The following is a 17,303-nucleotide window of genomic DNA, read 5'->3' as shown; positions in this document are numbered from 1 at the left end:
TTACATGACTGTGAAATTAGACTAGGGAAATCAGAGTAAATTAGTTTAAACATTTAATCAGTAATATTATCCTGTTATGTTTTTCTTAGCAAAAAAGACTTTTATACACTATCCTAGCTATTATTTGATCATATTGTGTACTGCCTTGATTGAAAAGAACACAATTTTTTACTAATTACAGAAGTACTCTGTGTAAAAGTGTACCATTTTAATGAGAACTGCATTTATATTTCTTGATGCAGAGTAAAAAATCAAAAACCTTTAATGTTGCAACATTTTATTACAATACAGTATCCTACAAACAAATGTAAAATCACATTCATATGAAATTACAGTGAATTTCTTCAATCTTTTAAAATTATGCACTAGATCCATTCTGTAGTAAATGCAGCAATGAAGCACTATGGAAATAAGTGACTAGATATTAAAAATCTACAATGGACAAAATTAGATCAATATGATTCTGCAAGATAACCCACTCTATGCTGTTCATGTATGCTTTCCATGCCATTTCACAATACATTCAACTAAGCATTTATTTATACTACAGTATATAGAAAATTACTATTTTCTTTCAAAACAGTTTGAAATTCAAGATTTTGCTGAATCATTATTACCAGATCAAATGACAAGATTTTATTACAGTGACTTACATCATAAGATCAGGTACAAGGCACAGAATAAGGATACAATGTCAGCAGATGGAGCTGAATGAATATGCTGTATTAACCTTGCCTCTATAGTTTTGATTCACCTCGTCTCAATGAGACCAAAATTCAAATTTTAAAGAAGAAAGTGAATACAGCAAAAGGTTTCATCACACATCTTGCTTGGCATATATAAACCTTAATCATTTACTATGCTTTTTAAAAAGAGCTGAATGGAGTTGAGAAGAGACCATGAGCATAGTTAGAAACAGCATATTTAATCTGTAGTGCATACTGGGTAAAGAATTATATTAAACCATTTAAAGTATGTGTTTATCTGTGCTCTAATTTACCTGCATATTTTTATCATTTACTTCTACATCGGTAATTATGTGTAAAAATATGATGGAGAACCAAGTGAACTGCGATGAAAATAGAACAAAACGGGATGCAAAAGAGCTAGTACCTTTTGGCGAGATTAGAATAAAATTCAACAATTGACATGAATGTACTTTAGGAACCAATCCAACATTCAGCAGTACCAGCATAAAACATCAGCAAATTGTATGCAAACATAATGAAAAGTTTAAGCAAATAGGTCAAATGCAGTCTGAGGTTAATATACAATTTTTAATCAGGGCAGCTTGCAGTTAACACTGAGCTGAACTGAATATGCCTGGACTATTTCAATATTTTGTTTTATATTTTGTGTGTTTTCACTCGTTTTTTTGGTTGCCATTTGTGCATTTTTGTTGTATGGGGGGGGGGGTGGGTTGATGTTTTTCTTTGAACAAGTTGCATGGTTTTCTTGGTTTCATGACTGGCGGTGGGGAAGACAGGGTTGTATACTGCATACACTTATTGATAATAAAGGTACTTTGAATCTTTAGTGCTGGGGGGAGGGGTTTATTAAAATAAGATCTAATGGAATTAGATGGCTTGGGAATAATAGAGAATCCAGGCAATGGCATACTGCAGTTTAGATCAGGTTAAAATACTGCAAACTAATCTGCGGATCTAATTTACTTGGTTTTGTAAATTTATAGTTGTAACCCAATGGTGCAGCATTCCAGGTTAGGCTGCTATATCACAGTAAAATTAGATGAAGCAGCATCCACCATCAACAATATCTAATATCTTAATATCCCACTTTCTCCAATCTGGTTAAAAGGAGCTGACCAGACAGATTTCGCACTGTTCCATCTGAGTTGTATAATGTACTAGGAATTACACATTCTAGACCCACTTCTTAAATATTAGAACAGTCACCAATTACAATAAATATCCCGATAACTCTCCTGCATGCAAAAAAAATCTATATCTTTACTAACTGTGTCATTTATGCTTGGATATTTTAATTAGGACTTTTAGTATTTTTTGAGGTACTGCCTAAGGGAATAAAAGCTTCTTTAAGCAACTCTCAAGCTCTCTGTGGATCAGACGAGAGTGTCTTTAAACTCCGGTGGAACAAGTGCCATCTTTAACTTTGCATCACTTTTTCTTTAATTGCAATCCTTGGATTAGTTCTGTGTCAGATACCTTGCTGTTGAGATTCCCTGTGTTTCTATTACCCTTTTCAGTCTGATTTGAAATTGTAATAAGCCAGCTGATCAACTTCTACACCACAAGCCTCCTGTCGCTATGGCCACAATAAAAGTACAAAGCAGCACTGACTTTATGAAATGGTTTTTGAGATTTGCAACCTTTTCTGGAACCTATCCCCTATGATAGTTAAGGTTTACTACACTGGAAAATTGTGGGTTATATTTCCTTCAGACAGACGTTCCAATGTATGAGTTAATGAGGTAGACACCACAAAGACAGACTACAAGATATCACAGACTATACATTAAAATTCTACTGCAGATTATATTCAATAACTTTAACGTACTTAAAGGTTAAGGTGGTCAGAAGAAAGTATATTACTTGAGAAAGTGTCTTATTTTAGGTGGTAGTGGAAAATAATCATCTGTACACATTTCCAATGGCCTGCAGCAATGATCCTCTATTCTACCTCATTCTATAATATTGTTTAGTGTCCAGAATTAATCACACTAAGACAGTTCACTTTACTTGAGAGTAAACTCTAATATTTCAGTATTTGGAAAGATAAAAAGTTTTTAAAAAAGGTACCTATACAAGGAATAAAACATTCTGCACAGGTGATAGTATACCGTCCAAAGTACAAACTTTAGGACAAACTATACTTTTTTTAAGGAGAAAGAAAGATGTAATTTTTTTCAAATCATGCATTATCAATGGTTATTTATTGTAATGGAAAAATCCAAAATAGATTCAATCTATATTAAATGAAGCAATAAATAAATGCTTTACATGTTGTTCTTCAGCACTGCACTTTAAGTGAGAAATTTAATTGCAAAAAGTTTTAATTCTACTTCCTTAAACATGAAAATCTGAGCAAGAGCAATGAGCTGCCTTGGTTTTCTATGTAGTTATTTGGAGTAAAATATGAATTACCTAATCAGCAATTGTGGTTTATGATATTGTATTACATATTACAGAACATTAACCATTACAAAGGAACAGTCTGACCACTGTGAGGAATAGGTTAGTCGAACTGTCAGTTATGGAAAGTGTAAAAGAGGAAAGCAAGTTTAAGTCACGTGGATGTTAAAAATGCATGGTGCAAATGATAAATTAGGACACCATAAAGCATGGCGAACTATTAGAAAGTAAGACAACTAAGTGTGTCATGAAGACAAAACTGATACAGGGACAGCAGATCTTACATGGCACATGCAATTGGTCATCCTGTGACTAAGTCGAATGCTCAACGAACCTGGCTCTCATCCTCTATAACAGCAGAACTAGAGGCAGCAAGAAGAGGCTGAGATGAACTGTTGGTGCTCTGGCTTTTCAGGCTCTCGGTAGAGTCCGAAGTTCCTGCAGAAAAATATACAACAATAAAACATCTCACATTTCAAATGGATATAGTTCAGTCAAGAGACCGTTTCACATTCAGTGATCCAGTGGGTCAGTTAGATATATTTTGTATCTGGGGTGAGGAAGAGCTACTTGCCATTTCATCATATATAAATGGCATGAAATGCTACTGTCCTCTGTATGTTTTCTTGAAAGCGATGTCCCTTCACATTAACATCTAGCATGTTTGTAGGGTTGTTCGCTGAGCCTGGAGGTTAGGTTGCAAACCTTTTGTCCCCAGTCAAGGTGACATCATCAGTGTACAAATGAGTGTTGTTTCTGCCAAATACTTAATGTTTATATTTGTTTGACTCATTGTTCTGATTGGTTGGCTGTCACATTGGCTGCTAATCTTCACTGGGTCCCCGACAACCGGACAGCTGAGTGATCTTCACTGGCCCGTATCCCTGGTTATCGGTCATTGTGAGCACTGGTCCCTCGGGTGTCCACAGCTTACGCCTCAGCCCCGATCCCACAGACGCATAGGTTCGTAAATTATGTCCAGTTCAATGTGCTTGTTAATAGTCTTCCATTGAGAAGCAAGTTTGAAGAATTCTCTTGATTTCTTGTTTTGTGCTACTGCCAGGATTTTTGTAGCTTCCCAGGAGTTGTGACAGAGGATCATGTCTTCTTATAGCTGGCTGATGTTCATGATGTCTGGTGGATAGTTTTCTCCCTGTCTGTCCTATATATAATGTTTAGATTTGGTACATTATGTTTGTTTTCTCCACATGGACTGGTGGATATTTATGTCTTGGGATGAGCGTTCTTATGGTTATGCTGGGTTTGTGTGTTACCATTATTCCATGTGGACAGAGCAGTCATGCCGTCATTTCAGATAGCCTTCATGTCTCATCTGGAGAGACAACCTTTTAACTCCTACCAAATAGACAAGAAAGCAGTTAACCCTACCATAAATCAGGAATATTTTCAAAATGAGGGCAAGACTGCTCCAACCACACGGAATAATGGTAACACACAAACTCAATACAACCGTCAGAATGCTCGTCTTGAGAATCAAAGATCCAACCATCCACATGGAACCATGTGGAGAATACACCAAATCCAATGTGGAGACTGTTCCAAATGCTATGCAGAACAGTTGGGGAGAAAGCTATCTATGAAATTCTACAAACATCAGATAGCCATAAGTCAAGATCCTCTCTCACACATCTCAGAACATGAAGACCAAGAAGGACACGTTCATCTGGGAAACTACAAAAATTCTGGCAGTAGCACAAAACAAGAAATCAAGAGAATTCTTAGAAGCATGGTTCTCAACAGAAAGCTCTATAACAAGCACATTGAACGGGATGCAATTTATGACCCTATTCATCTACAGGATCAGGGCCAGGGGTGAGACACAGAAGATCACTCTCACAACGATGAATAAACAGGGATACAGGCCAGCGGAGGTCACTCAGCTACCTGGCCGGCTGGGACCCAGCAAAGACTAACAACCAGCATGGCAGACAACCAATCAGAATGAGTCGGACCAATATAAACGCAAGCACTCGGCAAAAAAACAACACTCAGTTTCATAGTGATGATGTCACTTTGGTGACAAATTGCATCTGTGACCTAACCTCCAGGCTCAGTAAACAAGCCAACCCGAGCCACCAATCTTTGCTTTCATTTCTAATATCTAGCATCCTAAAAGTAAAACATCACGCTTTAATCATTAAATTCACACATGGAAATATCCTCAAGAAACATTATCGAAATGAATGGTTTAAACACAATCCCAACAATACTGAGGCATATTGACTGATTGTAAGATTATACCATGTAATTTATACCCATAGCTCAAATGCTTCCTCATCTTCAGGTTAATGCATTTAAAAGCAGGTTTAATGTGAGCTACAGATAAACAATCTCAGATGGTGACACTGAACCTTAGAAGTCGTGACAGATCAGCTGGTTAAATGGGTCCCAACAATGGCTTTGTGCTCATCATCGGCAAGATCAAAGACTTGATTGTGGACTTCAGGAAGGTGAAGTCAGGAGAACTCACACCAGTGCTCATTGATGAAAGAGTGAGCACCTTTAAGTTCCTGGGTCTCAACACCTCGGAGAACCTCTCCTGGAGCCAACACATTGATACGATCACAAAGAGGGCAAACCAGCAGTTCTACTTTGCCAGGTGTTTGAGGAAATTTGTTTTGTCACCAAAGACTCTTGCAACAATAAATATATTGTGAAGAACGTTCTGAATGGTTGCATCACAGCCTGGTACTGAAGATCCAATGCATGACACAGCAAGGGGTAGACTTAACCAGCTCGATTATGGACACAGCCCTCACTCACTAAATGCAGAATCCATCGTCAAGGGCCCATAAGAATCAGAACATACCCTCTTCTTGTTACTACAATCTGGGAGGAGGTACGGAAACCTAAAAACCTACACCTAATGATCCAGAAACTGCTCTTTCCCCTCCACTGTCAGATTTCTGATCAGTTAAAAAACGTGACCTTGTTATTCTATTTATCTGTGCACAATGTATTAATTTTTATTATTGACAGCAATTTTGTCTTTGCACTAGACTGCTGCCACAAATCATCAACAAATATCACATCATGTGACAGTGATAATACACCTGATTCTGACTCTAAAGAATTCAAGAAGTGAGAAAATTTAAGTAATTTTACAAACTAATATTTAATAAGTACTGAACTACGGTTATGGTAGGACTGTCAGTAGATTTATGTAACATGCTCAATTAATGACAAATTAATATCTGATCGTGCTCTTAAAAGAAAACAAAAGTCAGAGCTTTAAAAAAAAACCTTGTGAAATACTTTCTACATATCTCAACTTTACCATGTTGCCCCCAACTCCTGCCTACTCAAAACTTTCTTCAGAAGCCCTTACCGACTCTCCTAACTCTAGAGAAGGAAATTGAGGAAGAGGGAGAATAGCAGAATGAAGTTGGAGAGGGGAGAAAGCAGGAGCACAAAGTGATGGAAGCAATGGAGAAGAGGTGAAGAAAAAGAGAGGAGCAAAGAGCAGCTGGGAAAGATAGACTCATGTGTAGAGGTAAGAGGATTTGCAGTGAAGGTCCAAAACCAGGATCAGACCACAAGACTAAAAAGCTGGACTCAGTCTGATCCACATGCCATGTGCTAGCCTGTGGCTCAATGCAGTGCTACTCTGAGTAACTGGCTGCACAAAAAAGATTGCTGGAAATTGGATTTATTCTAAATTTACAACACTGCCAGGATCCATCCTTAATGTAGTATTGGGAAAGGAAACCCAGAAGCGGAAGATGCTAGTAAGAAGGGAGAGCAATGATTTCAAGTTGAAGGACATTTCAGGGATAGGGACAAACCAACAGAGGTATTTGCAATAAAAGGTAATGTAACAATATTACATTATGCGATTTGAAGTTTTAGAGTCAGAGTACTTCCACTGGACTATTCAAAAGAAATTCATTATGCTTCAAAAAGACTAATTCAAAAATAATTCAAATAATGCTGTTAAAAATGCCAATTAATCATAATTTTAAATTTTTATATTTTTTGAAATTTGTTTAGCAGCCCTAGTTTGTTGAGTGAGAGTGGGGCAGATATGAAGTTGCTCAAGTTATGAGCAATTACAAAAATATATCACTCAATGATGGTACATAATTTCTTGACCAAATACCTGATGACCAAATACCAATTTCTTGACCAAATACCTGATAGCTGTTAAAGGTAACAGTAATTGAGCAGGACTGTGGAACCCCACAGGCACCATCTCCTGTAATATGAGTGAATGAGAGAAAACTAAGGATGTCTCAAAGTTACAAAACAGAAAGAAGGCCTTTCAGCCCATCAGGTCCGTGTCAACTGTGATGCCTATCAATGTTAATCCCCTTTCTTTCATTAGGCTCTATTCACCTATGTTGCCACTCTATTCACCTATGGACTTGCACTCTAAAGTCCCTCTGTGCATCAACTCACCTAAGGTCCCTTCTATTTATTCTCTATGTTTTAGCAAAATTTGATTTCCTAATGTATATTACCTCAAAATAGAGGATAAAGTAGCAAAGAGGTTGAATTATTATCTAGTAATACATCAGAATTTTAAAATGTCAGCTAATGTTGTTTGGGTATGTCATGAATTATGTACATTTTAAATACAGGCATAGCAATGATGGGAGTGGAGCATTCACATTTCAATTAAGCACTGACACAATGTCATACTCAGTAATCGGAATATTTGCAAATTTTAGAGAGAAATCTGAAAACAACTGCAACTTAACATAAAGATAAGGAGTCAAAATTAAATGACTACTTACATACAAGTATTTTAGTTAAAAAGCAAAATATCATATGCCATTTAGAATTATACATTGTAAATGCAGCAACTGCTTTAATGAACCCTCAAATATTGCTTTATCAGACATTTCTGTAAGGACCAATCTACAAGATGCATCTTTTCACAACAATGTAATTGCAATTTCCCAATTAACAATCTTAATTCACATACAACAAAAAATTATAGAAACCTCAGTTCTCAAAAAATTCACTAACTGGAAATTAGCTTTCAGTATTTGCAGAATTTCCCATTTGTTAACTTAAATTCTGAATACAGAAGTCAGCTAACAAGTAACTAATAACACTGATCACCAATCATATTTGATCGATGCAAATATATGTATTACTCCTACATGCCATTTTTTGCTTTAAAAGCAATGATTGATCAATACAGTATAAATCAGATTGATTTAATGCAATTCAAAGTATTTACTAAAACTGACTGAACTCTACAGATTTTGTAACCAACTTTCATTGATTCAAAGCAACAATGGATGTGACTATACTGAGATCACAAACAAAACAAATTATCATCAGATAAGGATCTCAGAAATGTGAAGTTATCTCAAAATTAATTATAAAGATTCAGGATGCAAGGCTCTTCAAAATTCTCACCAACATCAGAACCTAAGAATTAGAAGTATAAATCAACTTTCCCTCTAACTTTTTTTTACAGCTGCATGGACCAACCATTGCTCTAAGCAGGAAATTTTTACATGGCCTAAAAACTAGGCAGCATTTTAAATGATTTTTTTTGTTACACACACATCAAGCAGACATAACTTGCAACACAAATAAACAATGTCAGGCAAAGCAACTGACTAGCACAATGACAAAAATAAAATGCTTTGACTGGACAGCATCAGTGTCCAGCAGGCTGGTGGTTTATTAACAATAAGCTTCCATTCCGTGTTTATTGTTACAATTTGTAACAGTGTTGTAACTTGAAACACTGACAATATAAATACATTGAAACTCTAAAATGTTTTAAAGTAAAGGTTGTGGTACATTTATTATTTAGAAAATTTATAGATCATATTCATAAACAAGGTGTATAATAAATTAGAGTATTTCACAATTATATTAACAACATATAAAGAAAATTCCAGATGCACAGCAACAAAGGCTATACGCACGGGAGCTTCTCAGTTACTGTGTGGCTATACACCCATGCAGCTTAGAGGGAACAGTGTTAGAATCATCCATCAAAAATGCCACTCGAACCATAAATCATTTGAAAGTAAGTAAATATACAGAATAGTATATCATATATCCAGAATTCAAAAACTCACTATCTTCACTTAATTTTGTCACTACAGTTAGTTACCAACAGAGTACACTTTCAATACTACAACTGGTCCTTCTGTATTGCAGTTTCATAAGCAACTGTGGCCCCAACTTCTTGGGATACAAGCCCTCTTCATATGAGATATTATTATTAAAGTGCTATTTGAATCTTGTAGCATATTACTGTGTTACAAATACATTGCTTCCAATGGACCACTTATGCTGTGATATATTTACGCAGACATTAATAGCATATCTACGTTAGGGAACTGTGACCTGTCATAGAATGATATAACACATAAATGAGCCCTTTTTGTCCACCACATTAACACTGACTGCTGATGACACAAAGGTTGGAGGTGTTGTGGATAGTGTGGAGGGCTGTCAGAAGTTAAAGCGGGACATTGGTAGGATGCAACAATGAGCTGAGAAGTGGCAGATGGAGTTCAACCCAGGTAAGTGTGAGGTGGTTCGTTTTGGTAGGTCAAATATGATGGCAGAATATAGTATTAATGGTAAGACTCTTGGCAGTGTGGAGAAACAGAGGGATCTTGGGATCCGAGTCCATAGGACACTCAAGGCTGCTGCACAGGTTAACTCTGTGGTTAAGAAAGCATACGGTGATCGGCCTTCATCAAACATGGGATTCAGTTTAGGAGCAGAGAGTTAATATTGCAGCTATACAGGACCCTGGTCAGACCCCACTTGGAGTATTGTGCTCAGTTCTGGTCACCTCGCTATAGGAAGGATGTGGAAACCACAGAAAGGGTGCAGAGGAGATTTACAAGAATGTTGCCTGGATTGGGGAGCATGCCTTATGAGAATAGGTTGAGTAAACTCGGCCTTTTCTCCTTGGAGCGACAGAAGATGAGAGGTAACCTGATGAAGGTGTATAAGATGATGAGAGGCTTTGATCGTGTGGATAGTCAGAGGCTTTTTCCTAGGACGGAAATGGCTAGCACGTGAGGGCACAGTTTTACGGTGCTTAGAAATCGGTACAGAGGAGATATCAGGGGTTAAGTTGTTTTTTTTTCTGCAGAGAGTGGTGAGTGCGTGGATGGGCTGCCGGCAACGTTGGTGGAGGCGTATACGATAGGGTCTTTTAAGAGACTCCTGGACAGGTACATGGAGCTCAGAAAAATAGGGGGCTATGGGTAACCCTGCATAATTTCTCAGGTGAGGAAATGTTTGGCACAGCTTTGTGGGCCATAGGGCCTGTATTGTGCTGTCACTTTTCTATGTTTCTATAATTCCCTTTGCCAATATTAGTCACGTATGCATTTCCTATCTGAGTACATGTCCAAGTATCATTTAAAGATTGTAATCATGTCTGCTTGAACCACCTCCTCTGGCATATTTTATTCAGGTATCTACCTCCCAGTGTGTCAGATCTTCTTTAAAGTTCTCCCACCATAAACCTGTGCCCTCTAGCTATAGACCCCCCCCCCCCCCACTTTTTTTTAGGAAAAGACCCTATCTATCCTATTAATGACCCTCAATTTCATATACCTCTACAAGTTCACCTCTCAGCCTCCTATGTTCCAGTAAAATAAACCTTGCCTTTCTGATTTCTCTTTATAAGTAAAACCCTCCATTTCAGGCCTCATCCTGGTGAATCTCTTCTGCATTCTCTCATTAGATACCACATCCTTCTTTCAGTCTGACAACCAAAACTATACAGAGTACTCCAAATGCAGTCTAACTGATAAGATGCAGCACAATGTTTTAGCTCTTAATGCCTTGACCAGTGAATGCAAGCATACTAAATGCTTTCTTCACTATCCGCATCCACCTTTGTACATCAATGCTGCTAAGGCCCTTGACATTTAATCTGTATGTCCAACAGAACTTGACTTCCTAAAATGTATTATCTGGATTAGATTTCATCTGTCCAAATTTCCATCTGATTTATACTCCACTGTACTGTTATTTTTCCTTATATTATGCTCCTCCAATTTTTGTGACACCTGCAAACTTGGTAATAAGACTGTCTGTATTTTCATTCAAGCACCAAACGCTGCATTTTGTTGCACTCTTCCAGTCAGAAAATACACCCATCCACCATTACCTTCCTATCACCAAGCTAAATCTGGAGCCAGTTTGTCCACATGCCCCATCACTGCGAAGAAACCAGCAGCCTTCCCATGTGTTGTGCACTTAAACAGTAACAAGCAGGAATTTTTATATGAGGCAGTTACATAAGCATCAACTACTGGATACAATTGAACATGCATGACAGAATTACACTGCACCCATAATGAGCACCCTTACCCTAGACTGGACACAATTACACAGGCAGTAATCGACCTCCCACGTTGGGCATCTACACTGTCAGCATCAGTTCACCGAGGAGCTACAGCTGTGAAAGCACTCTCTCTCTTGCATTGAGTTATAAATGCAAAACCACTTATGGACCTTGCAGTATGGTAGACACACATACTGTAGTCACAAGTGACACTCCCATGTCCAGCTAAATGGACATTGCAGTCACAAGTCAGAGCACAAGTTAATCTATAATAACTGTGGTTAAAACAAAACATCAACTTTTAATATTTTTATTTTCCATAAATGTCTAAATAATTTACTAGGATGTTACCTGGGTTTCAGCACTTAAGTTACAGAGAAAGGTTGAACAAGTTAGGTCTCTATTCATTGGAGCATAGAAGGTTGAGGGGGGATTTGATCAAGGTATTTAAAATTTTGAGAGGGATAGATAGAGTTGACGTGAATAGGCTGTTTCCATTGAGAGTAGGGGAGATTCAAACGAGAGGACATGATTTGAGAGTTGGGGGCAGAAGTTTAAGGGAAACACGAGGGGGTATTCCTTTACTCAGAGAGTGATAGCTGTGTGGAATGAGCTTCCTGTAGAAGTAGTAGAGGCCCGTTCAGTTGTGTCATTTAAGGTAAAATTGGATAGGTATATGGACAGGAAAGGAGTGGAGGGTTATGGGCTGAGTGCGGGTAGGTGGGACTAGGTGAGATTAAGAGTTGGTCACGGACTAGGAGGGCCGAGATGGCCCGTTTCCATGCTGTGATTGTTATATGGTTATATAATAATGGATATGGACCTTAATTTTACTTCGATGATAGAAATCTGCCAGCCACACTCTTGAGGATTTATAATATTATCATGAAGGGATGAAAAAATGCAGATGCTAGATATCTAAAATGAAATCAGAAATCGCTAAGGGCACATCTGTTTTTCTTTACACTGTTTTTACCGGACCTACTGATTATTTGCAGTGTTTTCTATCATAAGGAAATATGTCCCAGATCATCTGCATCTGGACACCCGTCTCTTGCAATAATTTTGATTAACATCTGAATTCCCAAGATAGACGATAATGAAGTAATATGTCTTCCTTGAGATTCCATTTCTATAAACACTGCTACTGCAGAGCAGGTCACAAAAATAAAACCCGGAACCAGTTGATTTGTACCTGAATCACCATCAACCTCACTCCCAGAACCAATCCACTTCCAACTCCATAAGCCGCCTGCCCTACTCCCTCATTTACTAATCAGTATTGCACATCCAGTTTTACAGTTCCCTTTCACTGACTGATTTACAAATGAACTGCAGTTTCCTGATTTCCTGGAAATTCATAATGGAATCCTAAGTAAATCAATTAAATAATATTATAATTGTTTACAAATACTTTGACCATGGACAGAATCACATTTACTTAAACACAAGAGATTCTGCAGATGCTGGAAATCTTGAGCAACACATACAAAGTGCTGGAGGAACTCAGTAGGTCAGGCAGTATCTATGGAAATGAAAATACAGTCAACATTTTGAGCTAAGACCCTTCATCACAACTTCAAGGAAGGGAGAAGAAGCATGAATACAAAGGTAGAGGGAGGGGAAGGAGTATAAGCCAGAAGGTGATAGCTGAAGCCAGGTAGGTGAGGGAGGGGAGATGAAGTAAAAAGCTAGAAGGTGATAGGTGAGAAAATGAAGGGCTAGAGAAGTAGGAATCTGACAGGAGAGGATCACGGGAAAAAGGAAGGAGGTGGGGCACCAGGTGGAGGTGATAGGTAGGTGAAGAGAAGAGGTAAGAAGGGGGCCAGAGTGGAAAATTGAAGGAGAGAAAAACGGGGGAGAGATTACAGAACAAATTAAAATAGGCAGCCAATGGGAAATCCTGCTTTTTGCGGATGTAGTCGATGTGCTCGACAAAGCAGTCCCTAAATTTACATCAGGTCTCACCAATGTACAGGAGGCCGCACTGGGAGCATTTTGGGCGACCCCAAAATATTCGCAGGTGAAGTGTTGCTTCACCTGGAAGGAAATGAATGGGCAGGTGTAGAATTTCTTCCACTTGCAGGGATAAATGCCAGGAAGGCGATAAGAGGGGAGGGGAAAATGGACAAGGGAGTTATATTTAGAGCGATCCCAGCAGAAAGTGGAAATTGGGGGTGAGGAAAAGATGCATTTGGTGGTTGGGTGCCATTGAAAATGTCCAGTGATGTGCTAGGTGCAGAGGCTCATGGGGTGGTATACAGGTGAGAGCAAAAGCACCTCTATCCCTGTTCAGGCAGAGGGAAGATGAGGTGAGGGCAGATGTTCAGGAAACGGAGGAGACATAGATGAAGGCAGCATCAATGGTGAAAGAAGGGAAACCCCATTCTTTGAAGGAGGACATCTCTGATGTCCTGGAATGGAAAGAAGGAACAAGTGCAGCAGAGATGAAGGAAGTGAGAAAAGGGAATGACATTTTTACAGAAGACAGGGTGAGAAGTAGAACAGTCAAGATAGCTGTGGACAACGGTAGGTTTATAAAAGATATCGGCAGTCAGCTTGTCTCCAGAGATGGAGACAAAGAGATCAATAAAGGGGAGAGAAGTGGACCAAGAGATTTTAAGGGCAAGGTGGAAGGTGGAGACAAAATTGATGAAATTTACAAGTTCAGAATAGGTGCATGAAGCATCACCAATGTCGTCTCAGTATAGCTCTAGAACAGTTGGGCAACACTACCAGGGAAGGATTGGAATATGAACTTTTCCATGTAGTGATCAAAAAGGCAGGTGTAGCTGCGGCCAATGTGAGTGCCCATGGCTACACCTTAAATTTGAAGGAAATGTGAGGAGCCAAAAGAAAACCTGTTGTGTGCCAGAACAAGTTCTGCCAGACAGAGGAGGACAGTGGTGGAGAGGGACTGGTCAGGTGTGTTGTCGAGAAAGAAGAGAGCTTTAAGACCTTCCATGAGGAAAATGAGGTGATCAGGGCCTGGGAATTGAAAAATTTAAGGAGATCAAAAGCACATGGATGAGGCTTTCCTTTACTGGACATCAGAGATGCCCTTCTTTTTCAAATTACAGGGTTTCCTTTCCTCCCCCATTGATGCTGCCCTCACTTGCAACTCCTCCGATTCCCAAACATCCACCCTCACTCCATCTTCCTAATGCGATAACAGGAATAGAGTTCCTCTTGTCGTCACCTACCAGCCCAGGAGCCTCCACATCCAGCACCTTTTTCTCCGCAATTTCCCCCATCTTCAAAAGGACCCTACCACCAAACACATCTTTATCTCCCCTCAACTCTCTGCTGTCCATAGGGATCACTCCCTCTGTGATTCCCTTTCATCCCTCCCCATTATTCTCCCTCCTTGCACTTATCACTTCAAGCAGAAGAGTGCTTCATCTGCCCATTCACCATCTTCCTCACCTCCATTCAGGGCCCCAAACAGTCCCTCCAGGTGAGGGAACACAACAGCTGTGAATCTGTTGAGGCCATCTACTCTGTCTGGAATTCACAATGTGGCCTCCCCTAGATTGGTAAGACCAGATGTGAACTGAGGGACCGCTCTGTTGGGGACCTTTGCTCTATCTGCAGAAAGCAAAATTTCCCACTAGCCAAACACTTTAATTCCAATTCCCATTCTCCTTCGACATATTCGTTCATGGCCTCCTCTACTGCCACGATGAGGCCACTCTCAGGTAAGAGGAGCACCACCTCATATTTAGTCTGGGTAGTCTCCAATCTGATGACATGAACATCGATTTCTCCACCTTGCAGTAAATTTTTCTCTTCCCTGTTCCCTCTTCTCCAATTCCCCATTCTTCTCCCCCACTCCACTCCTTCTCATCCACTCACCTGTTTATCACTCCCCTCCCCTCAGTGCCCCTCTTCCTTCCCTTACTTCCATGGCCCACTTTCCTCTCCTATCAGGTTCCTTCTTCTCCAGCCCTTTACCCTTTCCACCCATCACCCCTCAGCTTTTTATTTCATTCCCTCTCCCCGCCCACCTGGCTAGGTTGCACTCCTTCCCCTCCCCCACCTTCTTATTCTAGCTTCTTTCCCCTTTCTTTCCAGCCTCAATGAAGGGGTCTTGGTCCAAAATGTCAACTATTATATTTATTTCCACAGATGCTGCCTGACCAGCAGAGTTCAATCACGTTTACTTATCTTGTCTGTCAGATAACTATGTATGACCAGTAAGAATTTCTTAACACGCCTTGGCTAATCTTGGCATTCCTTAATTATGGAGTACTGAAAACCACATAAAGAGCTCTTATTCCTCCCATTTTGAATAGCTATCCGTGCAGACATTGAAATACTATTACTGGTCTTAAGTGTATGACTCACAAATAAAGTTCAATAGCTGTAAGCTCAATGAGCAATTTTAAAAAGTGGTTAATGTCTAGCATAGCCTTTTTAAAATGAAACTTATTGATTCCATCTCCTTCATTTTTACAAGGTATGAAGTTAAAATAATTCACAAGAACTATTTTTCAAACTTCAATGGACCTGCTTTTTAATTTCAATGAAAGTGCAATTTCGACTCAACAGAATATTTAAGACGACTCTGGCACACTTTATGGCAATCATGTTCAAAAAGTGCAGCATACACAGAATACCTTTCAGACATTCTAATACCTTAGACTAAGGCACCAGTTAAAAATTAAAATATCTGCAGCTGTAATATTGTGCTAACATGACTATCTCCTTAATATAGAACACAATGCAGGGACCTTTAAGGAGGATGGGAATGGTGTGTGTAGGAAAGAGAAACGGGAAGGGAGGGTGAGAGGAGGTGGTGGGGAGGAGAGGGTGAGAGGAGGTGGGAGGGGAGGGGAGGGGAGGAGGAGGTGGGGTGGTGGGGCAAGGAAGAGGAGGTGGACAGTACGGAAAGAGGACTTTACTGGAAGAGGTGGATGGTAGGGAAGAGGAAGACGGTGGGAGAGATGAGGAAGGGGAGTGGGAAGGGAAAGGGGAGAGGAGGGAAGAGGAGGAGGAGGGGAGGGGAAGAGGAGAAGGGGTAGGGGAAGGGGAGGAGAAGGGGAGGGGAGAGAAGGGGGAGAAGAAGAGGGAAAGGAGGAGGGTAGAAGAAAAGGTGGATGGCGGAGAAGAAGAGGAGGAAGTGCAGGAGGAGCAGCTATTTAGGGTGGTTGTAGTGGGGTCCATATGGGTCAATAGGACAGCAAATCACAAATGCAATAGATGACATTTTAAGAAGGGCTTCAAGTATGGACAGATAATTAAAGTTAGAGGATACAGTTGTCAAAAACACAGTGTTTCCGTGTCAGTAAGACGTAGTGAAATTTGCAGTGATATTGTAGAAGTAGGTGCAACTCCTTTTATTGATAGTTATGACGTAGGTCTGAAGTTTAGTTCTTGATTAAAAGGATCCAATTAATACGAAAAAGTAGTGGCAAACAATTGCTTTTAAGTAAGCAGTCAAGTGGAGAAAAGTATTGGAAAACTTGTTCCACATTTTTAAGAAAGTGGGTAAAAAGTAGCTGAACATAAGATTGGAAACCATGTTTGACCTCCAAGCTGCATAATCCAGCACAACAGCTGCATTTCCAAGTGCAAGTATCAGCCAAAGGAGCTATATGAAGGCTGTAATGGAGTGGGACTAAAGCCACTTTTTCAGCTAATGGTTCAATAAGGGAAAGAGGAAATGTATGTAGTCCAAGTGAACAGCAAAGCCATGAAGTGATTTGAGAAATGCAACCTCATCCTGCTTACAGATATCGAAAGGCTTTGCATGAAGGAATGAGCGATTGGAGCAGATGAAGGAAGCTGCATTTTGGAAATGCCAACAATTAAAAATGCAGGCAATGAAAAGGCAGCATGGTTTTCAACAGCAAGGTTATCTATTTGATTCAGAGCGGAGA

At 39.5% G+C, this 17,303-nt stretch overlaps 1 protein-coding gene across 9 annotated transcripts in view; it reads right to left on the bottom strand.

Annotated features, from left to right (window-relative positions):
- Positions 1 to 239: 239 nt before the first annotated feature.
- The window catches only part of LOC132399358 (E3 ubiquitin-protein ligase MGRN1-like), a 149,139-nt gene continuing 132,075 nt past the window's right edge, over positions 240 to 17,303 (bottom strand). For 5 of the 9 annotated variants that reach the window (XM_059979619.1, XM_059979616.1, XM_059979617.1 and 2 more), the window contains one exon: positions 240 to 3,551. In XM_059979619.1, the coding sequence (XP_059835602.1) occupies positions 3,439 to 3,551 (113 nt within the window). In that variant the 3' untranslated portion in view covers positions 240 to 3,438. Of the gene's footprint in view, positions 3,552 to 7,146; positions 7,330 to 17,303 lie in introns of those variants that run through there. The other 4 variants (XM_059979618.1, XM_059979620.1, XM_059979615.1 and 1 more) reach the window with 3 other exon arrangements.

Source organism: Hypanus sabinus, chromosome 9, assembly GCF_030144855.1.
Source record: "Hypanus sabinus isolate sHypSab1 chromosome 9, sHypSab1.hap1, whole genome shotgun sequence".
Lineage (NCBI taxonomy): Eukaryota > Metazoa > Chordata > Chondrichthyes > Myliobatiformes > Dasyatidae > Hypanus > Hypanus sabinus.
The sequence above is the reverse complement of the archived record's forward strand: the minus strand, read 5'-3'. Positions and strand labels throughout refer to the sequence as shown.